Below are 19,983 nucleotides of genomic sequence, written 5' to 3'. Positions count from 1 at the left end.
TATGTATACTTGCAGTCGAAACCTAGTTATGTCTGCATACCCAGCTGTCTACTATTTGTGAAGCATTCCTTACACAGGTAATGACGTTGCTGTTATGTACGTATCATATTATTGGCTGACCAGAATTAGGCCAGTGTGCTTACATGAACTATTATTGAAAACCAGACTACTCTATTATAGGTATGTATTTGTATAGGTAAAATCTATTTGTAATGGTAAACTTTGAGTTAAATGACGGGGTTTTAATAGTTCTTTCAACATTACAAAGCTATTACGTGAATAACACAGGCTTAGCTGATAATAATCGAGCTTAGCTACTTCTTATCGTTTGTAGTCTGTCCCTTATGTAACTTTGATTATTACCTTTCAAACTATATTACTGGATTACTATGTTATTTATACTAACTATAAAAGTAATTTCAGGCTCTAACTATAACTCATAGAGACGTTTAGTGGCCTCTTAGTGTAGATTTAGTATGAAAAAGTTAGGTTAGGTAGTTTGGCGATTCGCCCTGTATACGGTAGAAAGTATGTTTTGTTAAAATTAAAGTAAAAAAAAACTAGCTATCGGTAATATGAATTTATTAATAACCTTGACGTATTTACAATTAATTATTTTGATTAGTTTCAAGAGTACCATACAAATGTACTCGATATAAACAAGTATACCTTTCATTGCCCTGGTTGGAGAGTACTGTGAATGCGACGCGTCTTACTGGAATCTTAGCGGTTAGCGGGAAGTATTGTTTGGCGGGCCTGTTGTAAGTGTAGGAACCGCGCGCGCTCTCCACTCGTGTGGTATTGTCAAGAATACTCTGTATGAATATTTTAATTGATATAAAATGGTATATATAATGTTTTGTTACTAATATAGTGGTGAGTATCTGCTGTAGAATACCTGTGTAATTTCATATTCGGTTTGAAAACAGTCATAAAAATTTACACTATAAGTGAAAATTCACGCTATTTATTTTAAACGAATGTTTCTTTTAAACCTAAATCTGTAAAACATGTAGGTATAATACCTATGTATGTACCTGTGGTAGGTACCTATCTAAAGATATCACATATAATAGAGATAGCTGATTCAATCATTAAATATATAAATATTAGTTGAGATAGTATTCTTAGTACCTTAGTGCCATTCGTAATTTTTTAAGATTTTGGTTTTAACTCAGGAAATTTGTATTAAAATGTAAAGTGAAAGAAAAGCGCCATTTAATTAATTTAAAATCCAAGTACCGCTGTCTCTTAACTAATCAAAGAGATAAGCATTTTATCTCAATATTTTCATCCCAGTTGAAAAGTTCAAGATTTAATCTTCACAATGACGTCGAACTTTCTATAATTATTTTTAGTTTAAAACATAACCCGTAGAGACGATTCCATTACGACATAAAAGATTATAATAAATTGTTCTATATTAAATCAAATAGAATATTAAATAGTTTGAAATTTTAATGGACGTAAAATGACATCCAAGAATTTGACTACAAAAACTTATAACACGACAATTTAAGATTTTTATAACAAATAATTTTTCTGAATTATATTATTTTCTTTCGTGTTATTAAATTTAAAATTATAAGGAAGTTACTGAAATTTTTATTTATTGATACTGAGACCCGTAGAAATATAAAAAAAAATAGTTACCAGAAATAAAATCAAAACTTTTGAGGTTGGGATCATATAGCCAAGAGTTAGGTTATTTAAAAAAATCTAGAGTTCTCTACATTCAATTAGAACATGGAAACAATAATTAAAATAACATGATAATTGAGATAAGATTGAGTTTTAAATGTACATATGTGTTAAGTACTTACATATAGGACGAAGTTCTTGGGCGCGCTCCGGGCAGTATCGGGACGCACGTGCTCTACACTCAGCTGGCTCAGTCTCGCTTTACGTGCTAACTCGATAACAACTTCGCCTTGTGATCCGCTGTTGACGACCTTACATCAATAATGTGCTCCAACACCTAACTGATTCAGAGTCGAGTTAACTCGATTTAAGTTTCCTAGTACAATGGTTCGCTTTAAGTTTTATAATCTGTTACAGTAACAGATCTTCTTTGACTATTGCCTTTGACTATGGCCCAGTCAGCCCTAACTTGAGGTAGGCTCCGAGCCCCTCAGTGGGGACGTATAGTGAGCTGATGATGATGAACCGAGCGTCCATTTCCCTTGTAGTTTTTAATTGACTTTTTAAAAGTGCTCTTGTGATGTAAAAATGTTCACTCACCTTTTTTAATTACCTAGTTTCTTAAACTTACTGTATTAATGTGCAACTATGTAAAGATTGTACTGTGTATCTAATAAAATCTTACTATTATTATAAATGGGAAAACTTTAATGGATGGATAAATAGATGTTTTTTTAGAAGGTATCTCCGGAACGGCTCAACTGATCTTGATGTAATTTGGCACAAATGTAGAATATAGTTTGGAAGAACATATTGGCTACTTATTGAGATTTTTTTTATACCGCGCGGACGGAGTTGCGGGCGACAGCTAGTAATTAAATAAATAAAAATGGTAATACCGAAACTAAGATCATGGGTTATTACTTAATGTTAATTATACACGTATGAAAATATTCGATGCCATGGATATGATCTTTTTAGATACGAAGCCTAAGTAGAGCAGTAGGTAGCAGTACCAAAAACATCTTCGATACGCACGTCTCTCTTTAAAGTGTTATTTACTAAGCATAATGTATCCGCTCGAGATGTTTCATAGTCGCACTCAGAGTCATAAGATGTGCTAAGGGCGTCGCTTAGTGTAAATATAGTATAAAAAACTACATGAAGTGACTGAGTGCACCAGAAAGATAGCGGCCATTAGAGAATGGAATATAACAAAGGGAACGATTAACGTTGTAATAACAGAAGTGATTGTAATGTGGAATGTGATTCACCTGAAAGGCCAGCAGTCAGCTGGTGTGGGCGGGCGCAGCGAGAGCACGGTGTCTGGCGGGGGGGCGGCGCGCCACAGCGGCAGCACCCCCCACAGCGCGACCCGGCCCCCCCACTCCCTAGTGTCGCTGCTTTTTGAAGCCCTCGCTCCGGCTACATAGCCTCTTTGCATTACGCTTTTGTCGCTGAATTCTGTAAATAGTAACAGATGAAATGGCAAACACTTTTTTTTTCTAGAACATCCATGCTTGGTACAAATGAAACATTGAACATTGTAGCTGTAGCTACACATTACAGATTGTTGACATAAGCTAGAAAAATGCCAACGCCAATGTTTTTTGAATATTTTTTTCTAACAAAGAAGCTCGGAGTAGCTACCGTCGGCTCATAATCTATCAAGATTGCAGGAAGCGTCGGGTTTTGTAAGTTTAGCTGTCGATCAAGAAGAGCGAAGTGGCGATACCGCGACTGCTGAGTCAGCGCAATCATTCATTCGATTCGAAGTCGACTTCGCATTGCTATCCCACGTCATTACAACTTACAGTAAATTTCCATGGTCGAAACATTTGTGCAAAATATATTTACATCTCAATATTTAATTTAGATGTTTCGGCAAACGAAACCCGCTACTAGAATTGATTCCTTGTTGTGTTTTCACTTTGATAGCATTTTAATCCAGTTTTTATATAGTTGGTAATTGTTATTGTATAGCCATCATTAATATTCAGGGTACGGTGTAGGATAGGCGACTTTGGCGATATCTTGTGTCGGAGGCCAAGACCTACTTTAGGTCGCTGCGCCAGCGGAGTATCATTTATATTCAGTTAACCGTTAGTATGACTCACACACATGAATTATTTAAGGTGTTGTAAACTTCGCAATATCTATAGCACTATGACTTTATTCTGATTGCGTGCTCGTGTCTTTAAATTCACGTAGTTAAAACGTACACAGGGGTAACCCGGTCAAGTTTGTGACCTATTTATGAACTATGTACTCGTAGTTTCAAATAGTAGCGTTAAAGCGTTGCTACGCAGACTTTCAAAGCTTAATCTGACCAACTTATAGGAAGGATTTTATAAGTTTTTAAAAGTGATGCTCCTTTGAGAGTTTTTATTAAAGTAATGGAAGAACCCTAAAATTAAATTATCAAAGTATATTAAACATGAATAATATTAAAAGACTCCAGTTAAGAAATTATATAACATGTTATGAATGCAAGATGAAGCCCGTTTTGTTGTTACTGCCATTTGAGCTGTCGTAATAAATCTATGAGAACGTTTTTTATTATCTCTGTTTTATCAAAAATAATAACAAGGATGGCAATATTGTTGTAATACAGGTGCTACGATAGTCTAAACTCACCGATATAATGCACGTAAAAGCTTAAGATATAGTTCTCAACTGCAACTATCGAAGACAAGCAAAGATGTGACTATAAGTCAATAAACTATACTTACACACAAAGACCAGACTTACTTGAGAGCAAGTAGGAAAATTGGATACGTTGGTTATTAAATTGAATCATTGAATTGACATTTATCACATACATAAAGCATGTTTTTAAAACATTTCAACCTAGTTGAAGCATTAAACTATGGTAATTAATAGTTTTCAAACTCTATTATGTAGCTACCCGATAGTTAATCAACACACTATTATTAAGCTACTGTAATATTCTTAACGAAGGCCTAAATAAGCTTATTCAATGTATAAAGAACTCTAAATTATAGACATTTAATATGATTAAAAAGAAAACATGTGTTTGTAAATCCTTTCTCCAATTTAATCTAGACCCAGTACTGTAGAGAATTGACAACAATGCAGATTGCCGCTATCCATAGTGCAGCTATGTATGTAGCATCGTACTCGTATATCTCCGACACGAGCACGGATGCTCAACGGCCGGTTGAATTGGTGTAGTGAAATCGGGTTAAGTGTGAAGAGGTATATTTTCTTTGTTTTTTTTATATTTTAAAGATAAAAATATAAATCTTTATAAATAAAAATCAATGTATGTTAATGCGTTGAAATATATAAGCCCATAAACTAAGAATAACGATCTACAGAGACAAGAAACATGTAATAAAATATGTTCATAATCTTTAACTGGTTTATTTAAACTGCAATGATGTTAGTGTGAGAGCGCGGTGTCAAGCCCGGGGCACAGGAAATTGCAATTAGGTATATGCTCTGTGAATTTACCGAGCGGCGGCGGCGGAGTACTGATAAACGTCAAGCCCATCCGTAGAACTGTAAACAGTGTCGTCTAGGAAGTCCGACTCAATGTCTACCACTAAATGTGTTTGGATTTCAAATATAACTTTCTGTACGTATTAATGCACTAATGGTTTTAGTGTTTACATTATCTACATCGTTATAAAATGTTACTGTTTAATTATTAGAAACTTTTAATAAGTTTCACCTGTCTCGGTGTTTGTCATCAAATCTTGGAAATTAATTTTGATCTACTTTCCGGTTACTGATTGTGATTTGGTGATGATGTGATGAGGGAACTGGAAGATGATACTGGAAACATCGCAATAAAATGACAAAAGTTTGGACTCGTTTGAATCGTCTTGACGAGTAGTTTGGCATTTAATTAACAAGAATATAGTAAAAGTTTTTTTTTTTTTAAATTTGTGTATATTGCCTAATAGTATAATAAATTATCCGGGATAAATACAATTTTTCTAAATACTTTAATAAAATTAACTTCGCAGAAACATAAACCATTTGTAGAAGAGTACTTAAAAGATTCTTTTATATCTTCTAATTAAAGATCAGTTGAAGCCGGTCTTCGTCGTATTTGTGTATTAATTAAACGATTATATTAAATCAAAATATGTTATAATTACTTTGCTGTAGATACTAGGAATAGAAAACATAAAAATGAAATAAATTATTCTGATAGTCGCATCGGTGAATGGACTGATAGCGAAGAGATTCGATCGACATCTCGCTAAATATTTGGATTAAGGCCCTGATACAAAAGGCAGTTATTTTAGAAACGAAACCGCACGCATAGTGAGTAGGTTCCTGTATCTGTGGCCCTCATCGCTGGTTGCTTGAGTCATGGGATTCCGCAGCCGGTGGTATATTATTTTTTATATAATAAATTTTGTTATTTTTTTATAAAACATATTATATACATAATAGGTTAATAAATTAATATGAAAAAAATAGATAAATCAAATAATAACGGCTAAGAAGAAATGTATAACTTCAAACTTTCGTGGTTTTTACTAAAATACTGTTCGTAAGAAACGGGATTCTTACCACTGTTAGGCTGTTTGAGTTCCGGATATTTCGGCACAGTTCCATGCGCCATGATCACAGGTTGATGATGAGAGCTCAAATACGTTAAAAGTTTCTTACGAACAGTATATTAACAAGAAATAGATAAATACGAAGATTTATAACGATTCTGTAGTAATTGTGTAACATAAGAACTCCGGTTCAATAATAATTGCACTTATACTGTCTTCTTTGAATTGATTTAAGAAATGTTTTTTTTTTATTCTTATGCCTAAAAACATCAGCACAAAGTTCATAAAATTACAATGTTTAGAGCGTTAAGTTAAACTCAACTCTATTTATAATAGACGCGAATGTTATACACGCGAACGCGAGGGGAATTATAAAAAAAATACTATCAAATAAGTATAAACGCAAACATTGATATCGTACCCTCCTTGTTTGCCTTTCATCTTGTTTGTTGTTTGATATTCAATAATAGATTGGCTCAATTATGATAGTATAGTAATATGTATAAAAAGTGTTTTGCTACGAGTTTTCATTGAGAAAACACATTGTTAACTTTCTCCTTGAAACAATAGAGGTAACATATTTTTTTCAACTTTTGACACAGCGATCTGATACGAATCTTAATACTTAAAGCAGACTTCAAAATATTTAAAGAAAACATAGAATTCCAACAATCGCTTACATTATTCGATTTCCTATTAAAGTACAAAGAAATACGATTCTGCGACTCATGTCTATAACTTTATATCTTCAAAAAAATGTATAAATTTACCTGGTACAGAACTTTGCGAGGTGAGCATTAACGTTCTCCGCAATCTCAACGTCGCTCTGTAATTAGGAAGAGTATTTTTATCATAAAAAATGTTGCCACTCGAAAATAATTAAATTCATATGCCTCCAGCGTCGAGAGCTGTAATGAAAACTCTGTTACCTGAGTGCTCGTTGAGTCCGTGACAATTCTCCTGCTAAGTGGCCCATCCTGCGGCGACATTTGTCGACAGATGTCGCCTCATCTATGCCCGCTGCATAATTTACAAACATCTACCTCATTAACTCTATATTCACTGATATATTAAACTGGGTACTAAATCAAAATTTAAGCTCCTCCATTTACATAGAAATCTGTGCGTAAGCCACTAATGCTAACGTCTTAGCATATCTGAGTTGAGATAGTCACAGAGCGACTTAAATTATTCTCTTTAAAATTTATTAAGTAAATGTTAAACATTACTAAGTGAATTATTTTAAATTTTAATCCTTTGACCCTTCGTAATGGAGTAAGAAAATCAAGTGTATACTATTCAAATTACATACATTCAGAATTAAAATTGTAGCATATTTTTTCTTAACTAATGCTCGGCTACACAAAAACTAGAATTATTTGACATTGATGACATTGTATTCAAAAAGTATTGTAACGGGAATATACAGCGGGATTAAAGGTTTATTTACCTTAATTAATATTAAATATTATTAACTAAAGTGTTATATTTAGACATATTATAGAAAAAGTTATTTGGAGATTTCCATTAATGTAAAGTTGCATGGGTGCAATCCCTCGATGGTGCTAATCATATAGTGAGAGCTATCTCATTCAGCGCTATTGATTTTAGAAGTTCAAATATGAAATGCTTTTAATTAGATGAAACTAAAATTAATTATAAGAACTCTTTTGTACGTTGAAACTAGTAAACTTTAATACTTAGAATTTTTATTAAAAAAATTAGTAAAAGGCAATATTGTCAGTAAAATCAGTATTTGTACTTACGAAAGATGAAGCTCGTTTTTTTAATAAATTTCTGTATTAATTCCTTGCTTTCTAACAAATCGTACTTCTGTAAAATCACTACAATTTTTATAAATACAATATTAAATTCAGTAAAAATATTTAGTGAAAAAAAAACTGAAATTATTAATACTAACTTGTACATCCTATAGCTAATAGGAAAAATATGAGTAATTTAAGGAAGTTTTTTCCGCATCTTTTGTGTTTATATTTGAGTTGTTTGTTGCATTTTTTAGCAGGTTTTGTTTGACTGTAGACAAAGTTGTGAGAGTCTTTATCGTCATGAAGATATTCCCAGATGTTTTGGTGAAGTGGATAAGATGAGCGGATATACAACTCTGGAGTGAACTCTGTTCGTTTTTTCCTTCGCGAAAGTCGTCCTGTTAAAAAATTTGACATAATCACGTTTGAGTTTCTATTTTATATAATTGTTTTCGTAATGGTATCGTAATTTAAATATTTAATTAAAGGAAGATTTAATAAAAAAATTGTTCGTCAATAAAACAAATATCACGCCTAGACAATGACAGCAAAACCATATGATATAAATCATATTAATATGAGCAGAAAATGTGCAGAAAACATAGGCAAAGGTTCTTTTACATTTTCTAAAGTGATTGTCCGAGAGTATTATATTTTCTCCATACAATTTATATTATTTAAATATATAAAATTAGATAGGGGATTAGAAAACCCTGGAGCTATTAAATAAATTGTTTAAAGTTACTATTCTTTTTATCATCAGTCTACGTTTAAATTAATCAAAGTCTAGAAAACTTATCCGACAGTTTTATTTCTTTAACTATCTTGGTTGTTTTATAAGCCAAGATTTTTTCAAACAAGTTTAAATATAATTCTTCTTGTGTCTTACTCGTCTATGGCACCTATTTTGTGCCTGAGGACGCTCAACATTTAAAGAAAAACATAAAGTTATCAGATCGACAAGACCTAGATTGTTCTAGTTAATTTTAGATGTTATTCGAAAACTTACACGAGTACACAACGCGAGCGTTACACGAGTAGTTAAATCAGCTTGTTTATTTTTTATCTATATATATAAAAGAAAGTCGTGTTAGTTACACTATTTATAACTAAAGAGCGGCTGAATCGATTTGACTGAAAATTGGTGGGTAGGTAGCTTAGAACCAGGTAACGGACATAGGATAATTTTTACCCCGTTTTCTATTTTTTATTCCGCGCGGACGGACTCGCAGGTAAAAGCTAGTTTAAGATAAGTTTAAGATTACATTAAGATATAGTTTACATATCTGTGAAGAATTTCAAAGGAGTAAACCAACCCGCATTGGACTTGATTAAGGCCTAGTCTCCTCTCCACGGACCTGCTCGGTTGTCCGAGTGGGCGGAGAGGTGAACTCCGACGTGGCGCGTCCCCGGGTGGTGGATAGGGGAACGCCTCGGCCTTCTGCCGGGGTAGGGCTTCGGCCCCGCGAACCAAACACTGGTAGGTTAGTTAGGGTAAGCTAGGTTAAGTAGGTTAAGTAGGTAAGCTAGGTTAGGCTGCGGGTCCCTTGTGGGCCCGCAGAAGAGAGGGCGGCGCTCGCCACAAGGCGAGCGTCTATTAGGTTAGTTAGTTATGTAAGTTAGATTAGGCTGCGGGCCCACTTGTGGGCTCGCAAAAGAGAGGGCGGCGCTCGCCGATGGGCGAGCGTCTATTAGGTTAGTTAGTTATGTAAGTTAGGTTAGGCTGCGGGCCCACTTGTGGGCTCGCAAAAGAGAGGGAGGTGAGCCCGAGCTGAGTACCACAGGGAAAGGTGAGGGCGAACCTAAAGGTTAGTTTAGAGTAGGCTAGGTTTAAGTTAGTTAAGGTAGGTTAGGGTGCGGGCCCACTTGTGGGTCCGTACAAGAGAGGGCGGCGAACCCGAGCTGAGTAACTGCCCTTTTCAGGGCAGCGAAAGGTGAGGGTAAGCCTATTGTGGAGGGTGGCGCGGCCCACTTGGGTCGTGGCCGCCGGTCGGGACGTGGGAGCACGACCTCGGTAACACTCTGCTTGCAGAGCTGTTATGCGATGGCGTGTGATCCTGCGTCCCATCGCGTAATCCTGATACCATCACCGGGACCGCGGGCCCCTGACTTGATCAAGACGGGGGCCAAGAGGTGGGTCTCTATAAACCCTGGCGGCACCAGCGGGGGAGGCGGGGATTCCGAACCTGCATTGCACGGTGTCGTCTTGAGGAGCGCCTAAGGGCGCAGCACCCCTTCGGGGGTGCAGAGAGGGCCCCTTCCCGGGGCGGTCAGTGGGGCGTCGCGGTGGCAAGCTCACGCGATCCCGTGGCGCCCCACACTATGGCCATGAGGGAACAAGGAGGTTTAGTGGGTATGCTCCCATTCGGGGAGAGAATCTCACATAACTCGCGTGTCTTCCCCGAGGCACGGAGTATGCATTAAGCATTCCTCCTTGTATAAAAAAAAAAAAAAAGGCCTAGTCTCCTCTAAAATAGCGTGAGCACGTGCTCCTCGGTTGGCTTGTGTATGACAATACATGGTTGACATTAAATGACATTAAGAAGTGGTCTTGGAATTAGATTTTGAATACAAAGGACACTTTGTATGTTTTTATATTTAGAAATAGCTACGTTACACACTTTTCAGATATTCAGCACATAAACCATTTCTTGTAGTAAAGGGTTTCTTAAAATGAGGGAAGTATTTCAAAAAAATTCAACGGATGTCCCCTGATAGAAAACGGGATAGGAATATTGTTAGGGAAACAGGGGTCGGAAGGAAAGACCATTCATTATTCATATTTTTCTTTTACAAGCAAATCTATATGTTTTATCCTTTTTGTAATGTATTATTGTTCTTCGATAAATTCCAATCGAATACAATGCCAGCTTTTGCTGTTTGAATCATCTTAGAAGAAAGATTTCAATTTATAATCATAAAATAATTAAAGGATAATATTTTCGGCTGTCGTATTATTTTTACGTTAATAGGCGGTTAGGAGTTAGTGTAATTTGACCCATTTAAAAATAAGTTTTTTTCTTATTGTCTAATATTAAAAATATAAGATCATGGAATATTCAAAGTAGAGTTGAGGTTCAAATGTTATTTCTTAGCCTGATTGTCGCATAATACGAATAATAGTAAAAAAGTCATTACAAAATGCCGAAAAAATAATGAGATTTTGGTCTCAGAAACCCACTGTTTGTGTTGGTGGTTAAATGCACCGAAAATGTTTCCTTTACTTTATTCCATGACGTTAAGTTGAAAAAAAAAATTAAATGGTACTGTCTATTTTTGGTATAAAATGTTTAAAAAAAAAGAATAGTTGTTGCCTTTGTAAATGATGGCCGGCATTATTCATTGCATCGCAGGTGGGGAGGCGCGCTCCAATTGCATTATGTAAGCAGTTCGGTCGCGTCCAATCGCTTTTTGGGTCGTTCGAATTAGGCACAGCCAGCAATAATTTCTGCCGGCGATACCGCTCTTCGTATTTGGATCGACCCGTTTCGGTTTGTCAGTCAAGAGAAATTTCTCGAAGGATTACTGAACTCGATTGAGTATGATAATCGCGGGAATTACATTCTTCAGACGATCTCAATTTAATGGAATAAATACTTCTTAAGCTCTTCATAAGTATGATTCGAAAATATACGATTGAACAACTTTTGTGTTTTTACTCCGTATTTTTAATCGCTAATATTCTAGTAATGTATAATATACATAGTTTAGAAATAAAAAGTAATAATCATAAGCCATCATTAAAATTATGATCTTTAAATATTAGTTGTTACTATGAACTGGACTGTCGTATACAGAAGTGTCAACACAGATAATATATTGATATCATGATAAAAATCGGCGAGGCTGTAGGCTTAGGGAATTAACTATTCACTAGTTATTCGTATATTTAATTTTTATACTGTAAAATTTATTTAGAACTATTTATTAATATATTTCGAAGTCCGTGTCACCCAGACTCCGTTGAATTAATAACAACATGGACACAAGAGTTAAATGCGAACGAACACAAGTTTCGCAGCCGAACTGTTCCTCTCATAAAATATTCTTAGTCAGTTGTTTATTTAATGGAAACACAAACAAGTCAGTGGGTCACTGCACAACGCTGACTGGGTGGAAGCGGAATATGACTGTGAAACAATTTCTCTTTTGCTAAACTTTCAAATAACAACAACTTTATTTTGAAATAAATGAGCCGAGTATGCCTACTGGCTGGCGTAAAAACACTTTTAAGTGGTTTAAAGTTCGAAGGGGTATGGTAGATACAATTTCTATTAGTGTTTTACCTTTTATATAAGCTAAAAGTTTTAGGTTATGTTCTTATGGTAAAAAATAGAACAATGATTCAGCTAAGAAATATGTTACTTTAATAAACTAGAGCAAGCGTATAAAAAATATACTAACCCGAGGAACACCATGGCGGTATAATGTTGTTTTGCGATATATCACTGCTACTAGAGCTGTTGCAAGCCTTCTCGCAAGTGCTCCTTGATACCATCTCTATTTATTATAGGTTATGTTTATATCTTTTCACGAGTTATTTTACGCCATATATTTTGCAGTATATTTACGTTCTTGAACAATTTTTTTTCTATTTATTACATCAAATTTATTTCGATATTAATTTACTAAAAGTGACGTTATTATTCCCGCCTTTTACAATGACAAACACAAACCAAAGATAATTGCAACATTCAGCCACCTAAAAAATTGTTCACGCTATTGAAATAGACATCATTAAAAATAAAAATAAATGAATTTATTCATTTATTTACACGTATTACAATATTCATATTGATCAATTCTCACTTCGCAAAACAATAAATAAATTTTTCATCACAATAAATATAACAAAAAAGAATTTTTAGTTTGAAATCATTTTTTTTTTTAAATAATTCTTTTTTTTTTTTTTTTTTTTTTTTTTTTTTTTTTTTTTTTTTGTTTTTAATCCGTTCAAAGACATTACAACACTTATAATACAATTAAAACATTAAAAGAAAATAAAACCTAAAGATCACTAATATAATTAAAACTAAGGACACGAAAAGTAATGTACATAAAAAAAAACTAAAAATAATAATAAACAAATTATAACTAAGCGTTGCAATGCAGAACAGATAGGGCCTTTGCTCAGCTGTATGTTTCTTTGCCATGGGGCAGAAACACTGATATTCTGCAAAAGCCTTGAACTCCGCAGCACGTCAGTTACAGCAGGTGATAAAATAAGTGAAGTATAAATATTCCTTTACAATTTAAAGAGCAGTCTAATGTTTTTAGGATAAATTCCGAGACCAACCTATAATCATGATAGTATGTACATCTGCTAATACTGCTAAATAAAATAATAATAATAAAAAAATAATAATAATAATATAGTAACGTAAATAAAAAAAAATGTATTTCCATTTATCATAATAAAAATTGGAAGCAAAAAAAAAATAAAAAAAGAGATTCGATGGAGGTTCTACAATAAGTACTCGTAATTTAGTTATCCGCATTTTAATTAATAAGTTATTGTTATTTACTTTTTTGTATCTCCATGAGAAAGCATTTAAATTTATTTTTAAAAGTTAATTTTGTTTGCGCGCTCTTGACTGGCGGCGGAATGTTATTCCAGCACCGGGTAGCAGCGTAGCGGAAACTACCTCGGAACGCCGTAGATTTGTGTCGCTGCGTGCTGAGCTGCAGGAACCGCTGCTTTCGCTCAGCGCATCTACCTTTTGACCACTTTAGTTTAGAGAACAGATATTTAGGGGCCTGCGACTTTATAACCTGAAAAAGTAGACACGCCAAGTGTAGTTTTCTGCGATATTCGATTTTTAGAATATTGTGCTCATTTAAAAAGGGCGTAACGTGACTTCTAGGCGGTATAGAAAAACAAAACCGGGCGCATGCATTTTGTACCCTCTGAATTAACTTTCCGGTCTTAGCGTATAAACAAGGGCCGTACACTGTATCAGCATAATTCAGTTTAGACAGTACCAGCGATTCAACCAGTTGTATGCGAAGTTGTTCATTGAGGTATTTCCGAACTTTGTACAGCACTTTTAACCTATAGAAGCAGCTCCTAATGACTCCGGAAATATACTTTTCATAGCGCAGGTTTGGATCAAGGTACAATCCTAAGCTTCTGGCTTCGTAAACACGCTCGATGCTCTCGGACCCTAACTTAACCTGACAGTCTGTAGGTACACTATTTAACTGATACTTAGATCCAAAAACGATATATTTAGTCTTAGCGGGATTGAGGACGAGGCAGTTGTTTTGGGACCAGTTCTGTATTCTCTCAAGGTCTTCGTTAAGTGATCGTATGGTGGAGGCCCATTCGGTGGCTTTAAATGAAATATAAATTTGTAGATCGTCAGCGTATAGGTGATATTTACAATTTCGTATGCACTTAACTATATCTGTTGTATATAAAGTAAAAAGAAGAGGAGAGAGGATTGTTCCCTGAGGTGCACCTCTTTCAAGGGTACTATAAGCAGAACGCTGCGTCCGACCCTCTTCCTGCACTATTTCGACGCACTGACTACGGCCAGTGAGGAAGCTTTGGAACCAACTGACCGTATCTGGATCGAATCCATAATAGGCCATTTTAGATAGAAGCAGGGATAAGTCTATACAATCAAAGGCCCTTGAAAAATCTAGAAGCACCAAGATTGTACACATTCCGTTATCCTGAGCAGTGATAATGTTGTCACTAACATCCAAGAGAGCCGTGGTTGTACTATGGCCTTTCCTAAACCCAGATTGGAGTTCAGGTAGTATATTGTTATTTTCTAGATATTCTGTAAGTTGAAACCAAACTACTTTTTCTACAATTTTTGATATACACGGCAGTACACTAATTGGACGAAGATCTTTAAATTCTTGCGGGTTGGGTTTTTTGGGTAAAGGTCGGATTAGGGCGGTTTTCCAGAGTTTTGGAAAGGTGGATGTTGTTATTGAACAATTAACGATGGAAACTATTGCTTTAAGGGAGTGTGGCAATGTCATAAGTAACATTTTAAGTGAAATACCGTCAATGCCAAGTGCATTCGACTTAAGGTTAGTGATAATTTTGGAAATCATCAGCTCATTGACAGGTTGAAGGGAAAAGGATGCACCAATAGCGTAGCGATTTGCGTCGAAATAGTTCAGGTACGATTGATCAATACATGGATGCCCAGGCAAGTTTAAAAAATGTTTATTAATTTTATCGGGGTCTGTCAAATGCGAAGGTAAATAAGTATCTTGCCTCGGTGGCAGCACAGTCGACTTTAAATTGTGCCATAATAATTTTGGTCTTTTAATATTATTATTAACGTTGTGATTGAAATATGCCGTTTTTTCATTGTGTATGGAGTGGGTAACTAAGGTTTTCAAGGTTTTATAATATGTTTTATGTGATTCTAACTTTGTTTTCAAATAACGTTTATGGGCCGCATTCCGAAGTCTCATCATTATTTTAATTGTATTGGTTATCCACGGCTGGTTTTGTTCTCTAAACACACAAGTCTTCGTTGGGGCGAATATATCAAAAACAGACGTGACGTAAGAATTGAAGAGACATACCTTATGATCTACGTCCGGAGTAAGGACTATTTTTTCCCAATTTACAGAATCTAAAAATAAATCAAGTTCTTGCAAGGGTATGTCTTTAAGAGGTCTGTAATTAATTTTTTTCGCATGTATTTTCGACTTTTCGCTTAGTAGTTCGCAAGTTAACAGGGCGTGATTGCTCAGGGGGGCGACCGGTTCTATCTCAATATGCCTTACTCTGATATTAGTACAGATAACATCTATAAGAGTTTGGCTATGATCCGTGAAGTGTGTCGGGGACGCTACCAATTGCACTAAGTCCAAACAGTTTAAAAATGTATTGAATTTGTTAACTTTCGCATCATTAGGACGGAGCATATCAATGTTAAAATCTCCAAGCAATATGATACTGTCACAAAACGCTAATGAGTTTATCGAAATGGTGACTGCGTCAAAAAATGAATCGACGTCAAGCCACGGTGGGCGGTATGCGGTACCGATAGCAAGCATCTTGTTGTTCATCTTAAGCGTTAGCCACATTTGTTCTACGAAAATGAGCGATGGTTCGACGGGGTGAGCAAAGACGTGAGCGTTGATACCGCGCTTTATGTAAAAACCAACCCCCCCACCCCGGCCTCCGCGCACAGCGCGCGGGCGCGACGCGTGCAGCAACCGGTAGCCGGCGGGGCGCGGGGCGCTGCCCTCCTCGCCCGCACGTAGCCACGTCTCGCCCACTGCCATAACATCTATAGCATGGCGCTCCACGACCGCAACAAAATCTTCACAGTAGGTGTTCAGTGAGCCGACGTTGAGAAAACCGAGCTTTAAAGATGACTTAAGGCCGGCTAATACATTTGCTCAAATTTAATGTAAAATGGTAAAAGATAAACGAGAAAAACAATAAAACTATACCTAAAAATAATTAAAAAAAAAATATCGTTCATAATTCCAATTAGACTAGTATCATAAAATAATAAAGTTGTTCGCTCACTTACATATTTATTTAAGTACTTATATAGATAGTACTTCAAATGAACAATGAAAACACAACAAAGACCCCACCGGACTGCATTGCCACAATAACACAAACTATAACATAACAGCGAGACCAAAATAAAGACAACATTAGCAATATACACATTATATGAAAGAAATTTGATTTTGAATAAATCGTCTTCACATAGATTAGTTAGGTTAACTTTGTGGTGGTTAGTATAACATTTCTCCACAATGCAACAATAACAATCAATATAAGGCCTTTGCAAATTAAAACGTATAGATGCATGAATAATTACATATGGATCGTCGGCGCTTACGTTGTTTAATATTACTATTATAATATTGCACCGTAGTAAAGAGTTGTGAAACAAAAATAAAATAAAATATAACTTATTAGTAAAATGTAAGACCAATGTATACTTGGTGAAAAATTTAGCAAGGAATAGGCAAAAATTAATTATGATTAAATCGGCGGCACGCAGACTAATCAGTTTAAAAAAATGATAATTAAAAAGAAAATTGAAATAGTATATAAGAAAAAATAAATTTATTGTAAGCCTAATATAATCTAAGTATCTGAATAATGAGTAATAACTACTAGTTTTGAATAAATGTATAAAATAAATGTAATAAATGCCTGATAATTTATAAGATATACGTGTTGTGATATTATAATTTATTATAGCGTTGCTTATAGCCAAACTAATTATTGACCAAAAATTTTGTTTATATCTCCTTCGGTGCGAATGCGTTCTACGACCTTACCATCATCCTTCCTTGTAAATACCTGTCCACCTTTTGTCCACACGTACCTCCATTGTGCACGGGAAGCAGCCTCGCGGGTCTTACCGAACAGTTGCCGGTTGTTGCGCGTGAGGTGTTCGTTGACGTAAACTTTCCTGACCGTTCCAGCGAGGTTCATGTCAGCAGTGGAGAGGCCGCGGCGGACACGTGCGGCGCGCAGCATGGCGTCGCGCTGCGCGCGGCGTGCCAGCCGTACGACCAGCGGTCGCGGCTGCTGCGACGCGCCCTCGCCCTCGCCACGGTTGCGCCGCACGGCTCCCCGCCGTTCCGCGTGCACGATGTCGCGCTCCTCCAGTGTTAGCCCAAGCTTTACAGCGACAACGCTGGCGAGATGAAGGGCGTTCTCGCTCCTCTCCTCTGGCAGTCCAGCTATTTCGATATCGTTTAACAGCAACTCTTGGTCACGTTCATTCAATTGCAACCTCAGGTCGGCTACCGTACTCTCGAGGTGATCATTGGCGAATGTTTTTGTCTCGAGTTTTTTTTCAACCTCGTGAACCTTTTCCTCGATTGAACTTATTCGACTGCAGCACGCTTGTAGATCCTCCTTGAACTGTTTTATCTCATTTCTTGTATCTTTCAGGTCGGTTCTAAGACCCTTCACCTCTTGGATGAGTTCGAAAAGCATACGGGTATGATCAGCCTTGCCCTTTCCGGGGACTATTACCTCTTCACCGGGGCTGGAGCTTTCCGCCGAGATATCATCCGTGGGTTTAGCCTTACAGCTCGGGCAAGCGAACCCTAGGGTAGTAGACCCGGCGGGTACGCCGCTGCAGCCGCGGTGATACACATTTGTACACTTGGCACATCGTATACAATCAGCGTTAGCCGTATATTTACCACACGCACGGCACTTCGGCATTGCAGACAAGAGATGGCGCTACTTTATATTTTGTATATAATAATAAAATGTTTTATTTCTTTAGAAATTTAGGCGGACACTTTTATTCTTTGACCACTAATAACTATTTTACAAAAATATTACGTAGCCACTACGGTTTAATTGCACTTAATCAGAAATTAAAATTATATCGGAGAGGTACGGTAGACTAAGAAATGTTCCCGCACGTATAACAAGCACTTAAGTGGTTAAATCGAGCGTATAGTTTTTGGATAACAATAACAATTATCGATATCACACTAAACTTCACTTCTCGGTATAATTTACAATGAAAAACACTTGTTTACTATTTTTTTTTACGCAAAATATTTTCCGGTAAACCGCTGTCACTGACGGTCGGACGGTACTCTCCGGTACCGTCCTCCTCTCGGTAATTCCCACCCATACTCATTTTAAAATGTAATTTTATGGCGTATCTAAACGCCTTTGACCTTGAGATTGTTCGATTTTACGAAGTGTACCGAGGTAATTGCTCGTTCCCGCGTATTTAATTTAAATTTTAGAATTTTACGGCAGAGGTATTAAAAGAGAAATGTTAAGTGGGGCGTAACAGTTTTTTTAGTCATGTTCGCCAGTATTGTAGTCATTTTTGTTGTTTCGCGTGTTTGTGCTCAGGAACATGGCCTGAGCACAGCTCCACCCTACAACTCCCAACAGTTTCCATTTCTGGATTTGTTCACGGGCTCTTCAAACTACTATCCCGATATACGAAAAACGTACACCGATTCCGGCTATTACACGTCGTGTCCGAAACCAGATACGCTCGCATCGTTTGCGAGCATTCTATCGAGTGCTGCCAAAATAATATTGTCAGCTGCAATTATAATGTTAGTGAAGTTATTAGCTGGAAAATTGTTATTACTCCCGATAATAGTTATGATTATTGCTAAATTGGGTTTGAAAGCGCTTTTACTGTGGCCGTTGATATCGAAAATGATTAAATATTTTAAAAAGAAAAGAAGAAAGGGAATGAAATCGAGAATTATAACTGATTGCTCACAAAGGTTCGCCTGTGCGATACAGAAGTCTTCGTCGGCGGGATGGAGTAGTAATGTCGGTACCGCCGTCGCATTTTCCCTAATAGATGACATAGAAGAAGATAGTTCGTTCGCTAAAAGTATACTCAGCGCATTAGCAGGCGACAAGGTCGCGGAATGTATGTCAATGGAATGCAGTACTGGAGTGGATATTAGCTGATGTTTCAACGTTTAGAAATAATGAAACCGTGTCACCGTAACGCTTAGTACAGATTTTTTAACGGTATGCCTATATTACGCACGTAGCAAAAATGTTTATTGCATGTAGTATAAATATGATTGTATTGAATAATACATTTAAGTAGTTTATTAACAAACATGGATTTGTTAGCACATCTCTTGGCGTCTGTGATTTTATTAAATTTTCTCAGTAATTTACGTGTGACTGGAAACACTGTTATGTTCCAACCATATTATGAAGTGCGTCCGCGTCCAGTTCCCCATGTACCATTTGATGGTGCGCTTTACGTCCCAATGAGAAAAAGTTTCCGTGAACAGAATACACTGCCAAGCGACCAGCCTACACCTTCGATTGGCTCTTATTTAGTGAACAGGACAGTAATTAGTTTAAATGACACAAACCAGGCAAAAAATACAAGTAAGAATAGAAGTACCGAAGACGATAGAATGAAAATGGCTCGAGACTCGGAGAAGGCAGCTGATTCACCGTATGGTATATATCATCGAACAGATTATGAAGAGACTGCAAGTTCTTCACCGTCAGCATACGTTCCATCAGAAAGTAAAGACATAGCACCTACAAAAGAATCCAC

The 19,983-nt window shown here is 36.3% G+C and overlaps 3 protein-coding genes across 3 annotated transcripts; 1 reads left to right on the top strand and 2 right to left on the bottom strand.

Moving 5' to 3' along the window:
• Window positions 1-603: 603 nt before the first annotated feature.
• On the bottom strand, window positions 604-7,221 carry LOC106717991 (SUN domain-containing protein 5-like). Its single transcript, XM_014511982.2, has 5 exons — window positions 7,112-7,221; window positions 6,953-7,008; window positions 2,916-3,105; window positions 1,824-1,941; window positions 604-815 (listed from the first exon to the last, which is right to left on the bottom strand). The coding sequence occupies exons 1-5, from the start codon at window positions 7,219-7,221 to the stop codon at window positions 609-611; spliced, it is 681 nt and encodes a 226-aa protein (XP_014367468.2). The 3' UTR covers window positions 604-608.
• A 9,917-nt stretch (window positions 7,222-17,138) lies between these two features.
• LOC106707618 lies at window positions 17,139-18,484 on the bottom strand. Its single transcript, XM_014502180.2, has one exon. The coding sequence runs from the start codon at window positions 18,132-18,134 to the stop codon at window positions 17,175-17,177; it is 960 nt and encodes a 319-aa protein (XP_014357666.1). The 5' UTR covers window positions 18,135-18,484; the 3' UTR covers window positions 17,139-17,174.
• Window positions 18,485-18,737: 253 nt separating this feature from the next.
• Window positions 18,738-19,370, top strand: LOC123721299. The gene has a single exon (XM_045679603.1). The coding sequence runs from the start codon at window positions 18,738-18,740 to the stop codon at window positions 19,368-19,370; it is 633 nt and encodes a 210-aa protein (XP_045535559.1).
• Window positions 19,371-19,983: the final 613 nt, after the last annotated feature.

The sequence above is a fragment of the Papilio machaon genome, chromosome 10 (assembly GCF_912999745.1).
Source record: "Papilio machaon chromosome 10, ilPapMach1.1, whole genome shotgun sequence".
Classification (NCBI taxonomy): Eukaryota; Metazoa; Arthropoda; class Insecta; order Lepidoptera; family Papilionidae; genus Papilio; species Papilio machaon.
Note: the sequence above shows the minus strand (reverse complement) of the source record. Positions and strands in the feature narration are given on the sequence as shown.

What these genes read in the sequence shown, in the direction of transcription:
- LOC106717991 (XM_014511982.2), bottom strand. Translation starts at nt 7,221, where the DNA reads ATGTTTGTAAATTATGCAGCGGGCATAGATGAGGCGACATCTGTCGAC. An exon ending in CGGACTCAACGAGCACTCAG is followed by an intron (nt 7,009 to 7,111) that starts GTAACAGAGTTT and finishes TCCTAATTACAG; the next exon opens with AGCGACGTTGAGATTGCGGA. An exon ending in GCTGACTGCTGGCCTTTCAG is followed by an intron (nt 1,942 to 2,915) that starts GTGAATCACATT and finishes GGTCGTCAACAG; the next exon opens with CGGATCACAAGGCGAAGTTG.
- LOC106707618 (XM_014502180.2), bottom strand. Translation starts at nt 18,134, where the DNA reads ATGCCGAAGTGCCGTGCGTGTGGTAAATATACGGCTAACGCTGATTGT.
- LOC123721299 (XM_045679603.1), top strand. Translation starts at nt 18,738, where the DNA reads ATGTTCGCCAGTATTGTAGTCATTTTTGTTGTTTCGCGTGTTTGTGCT.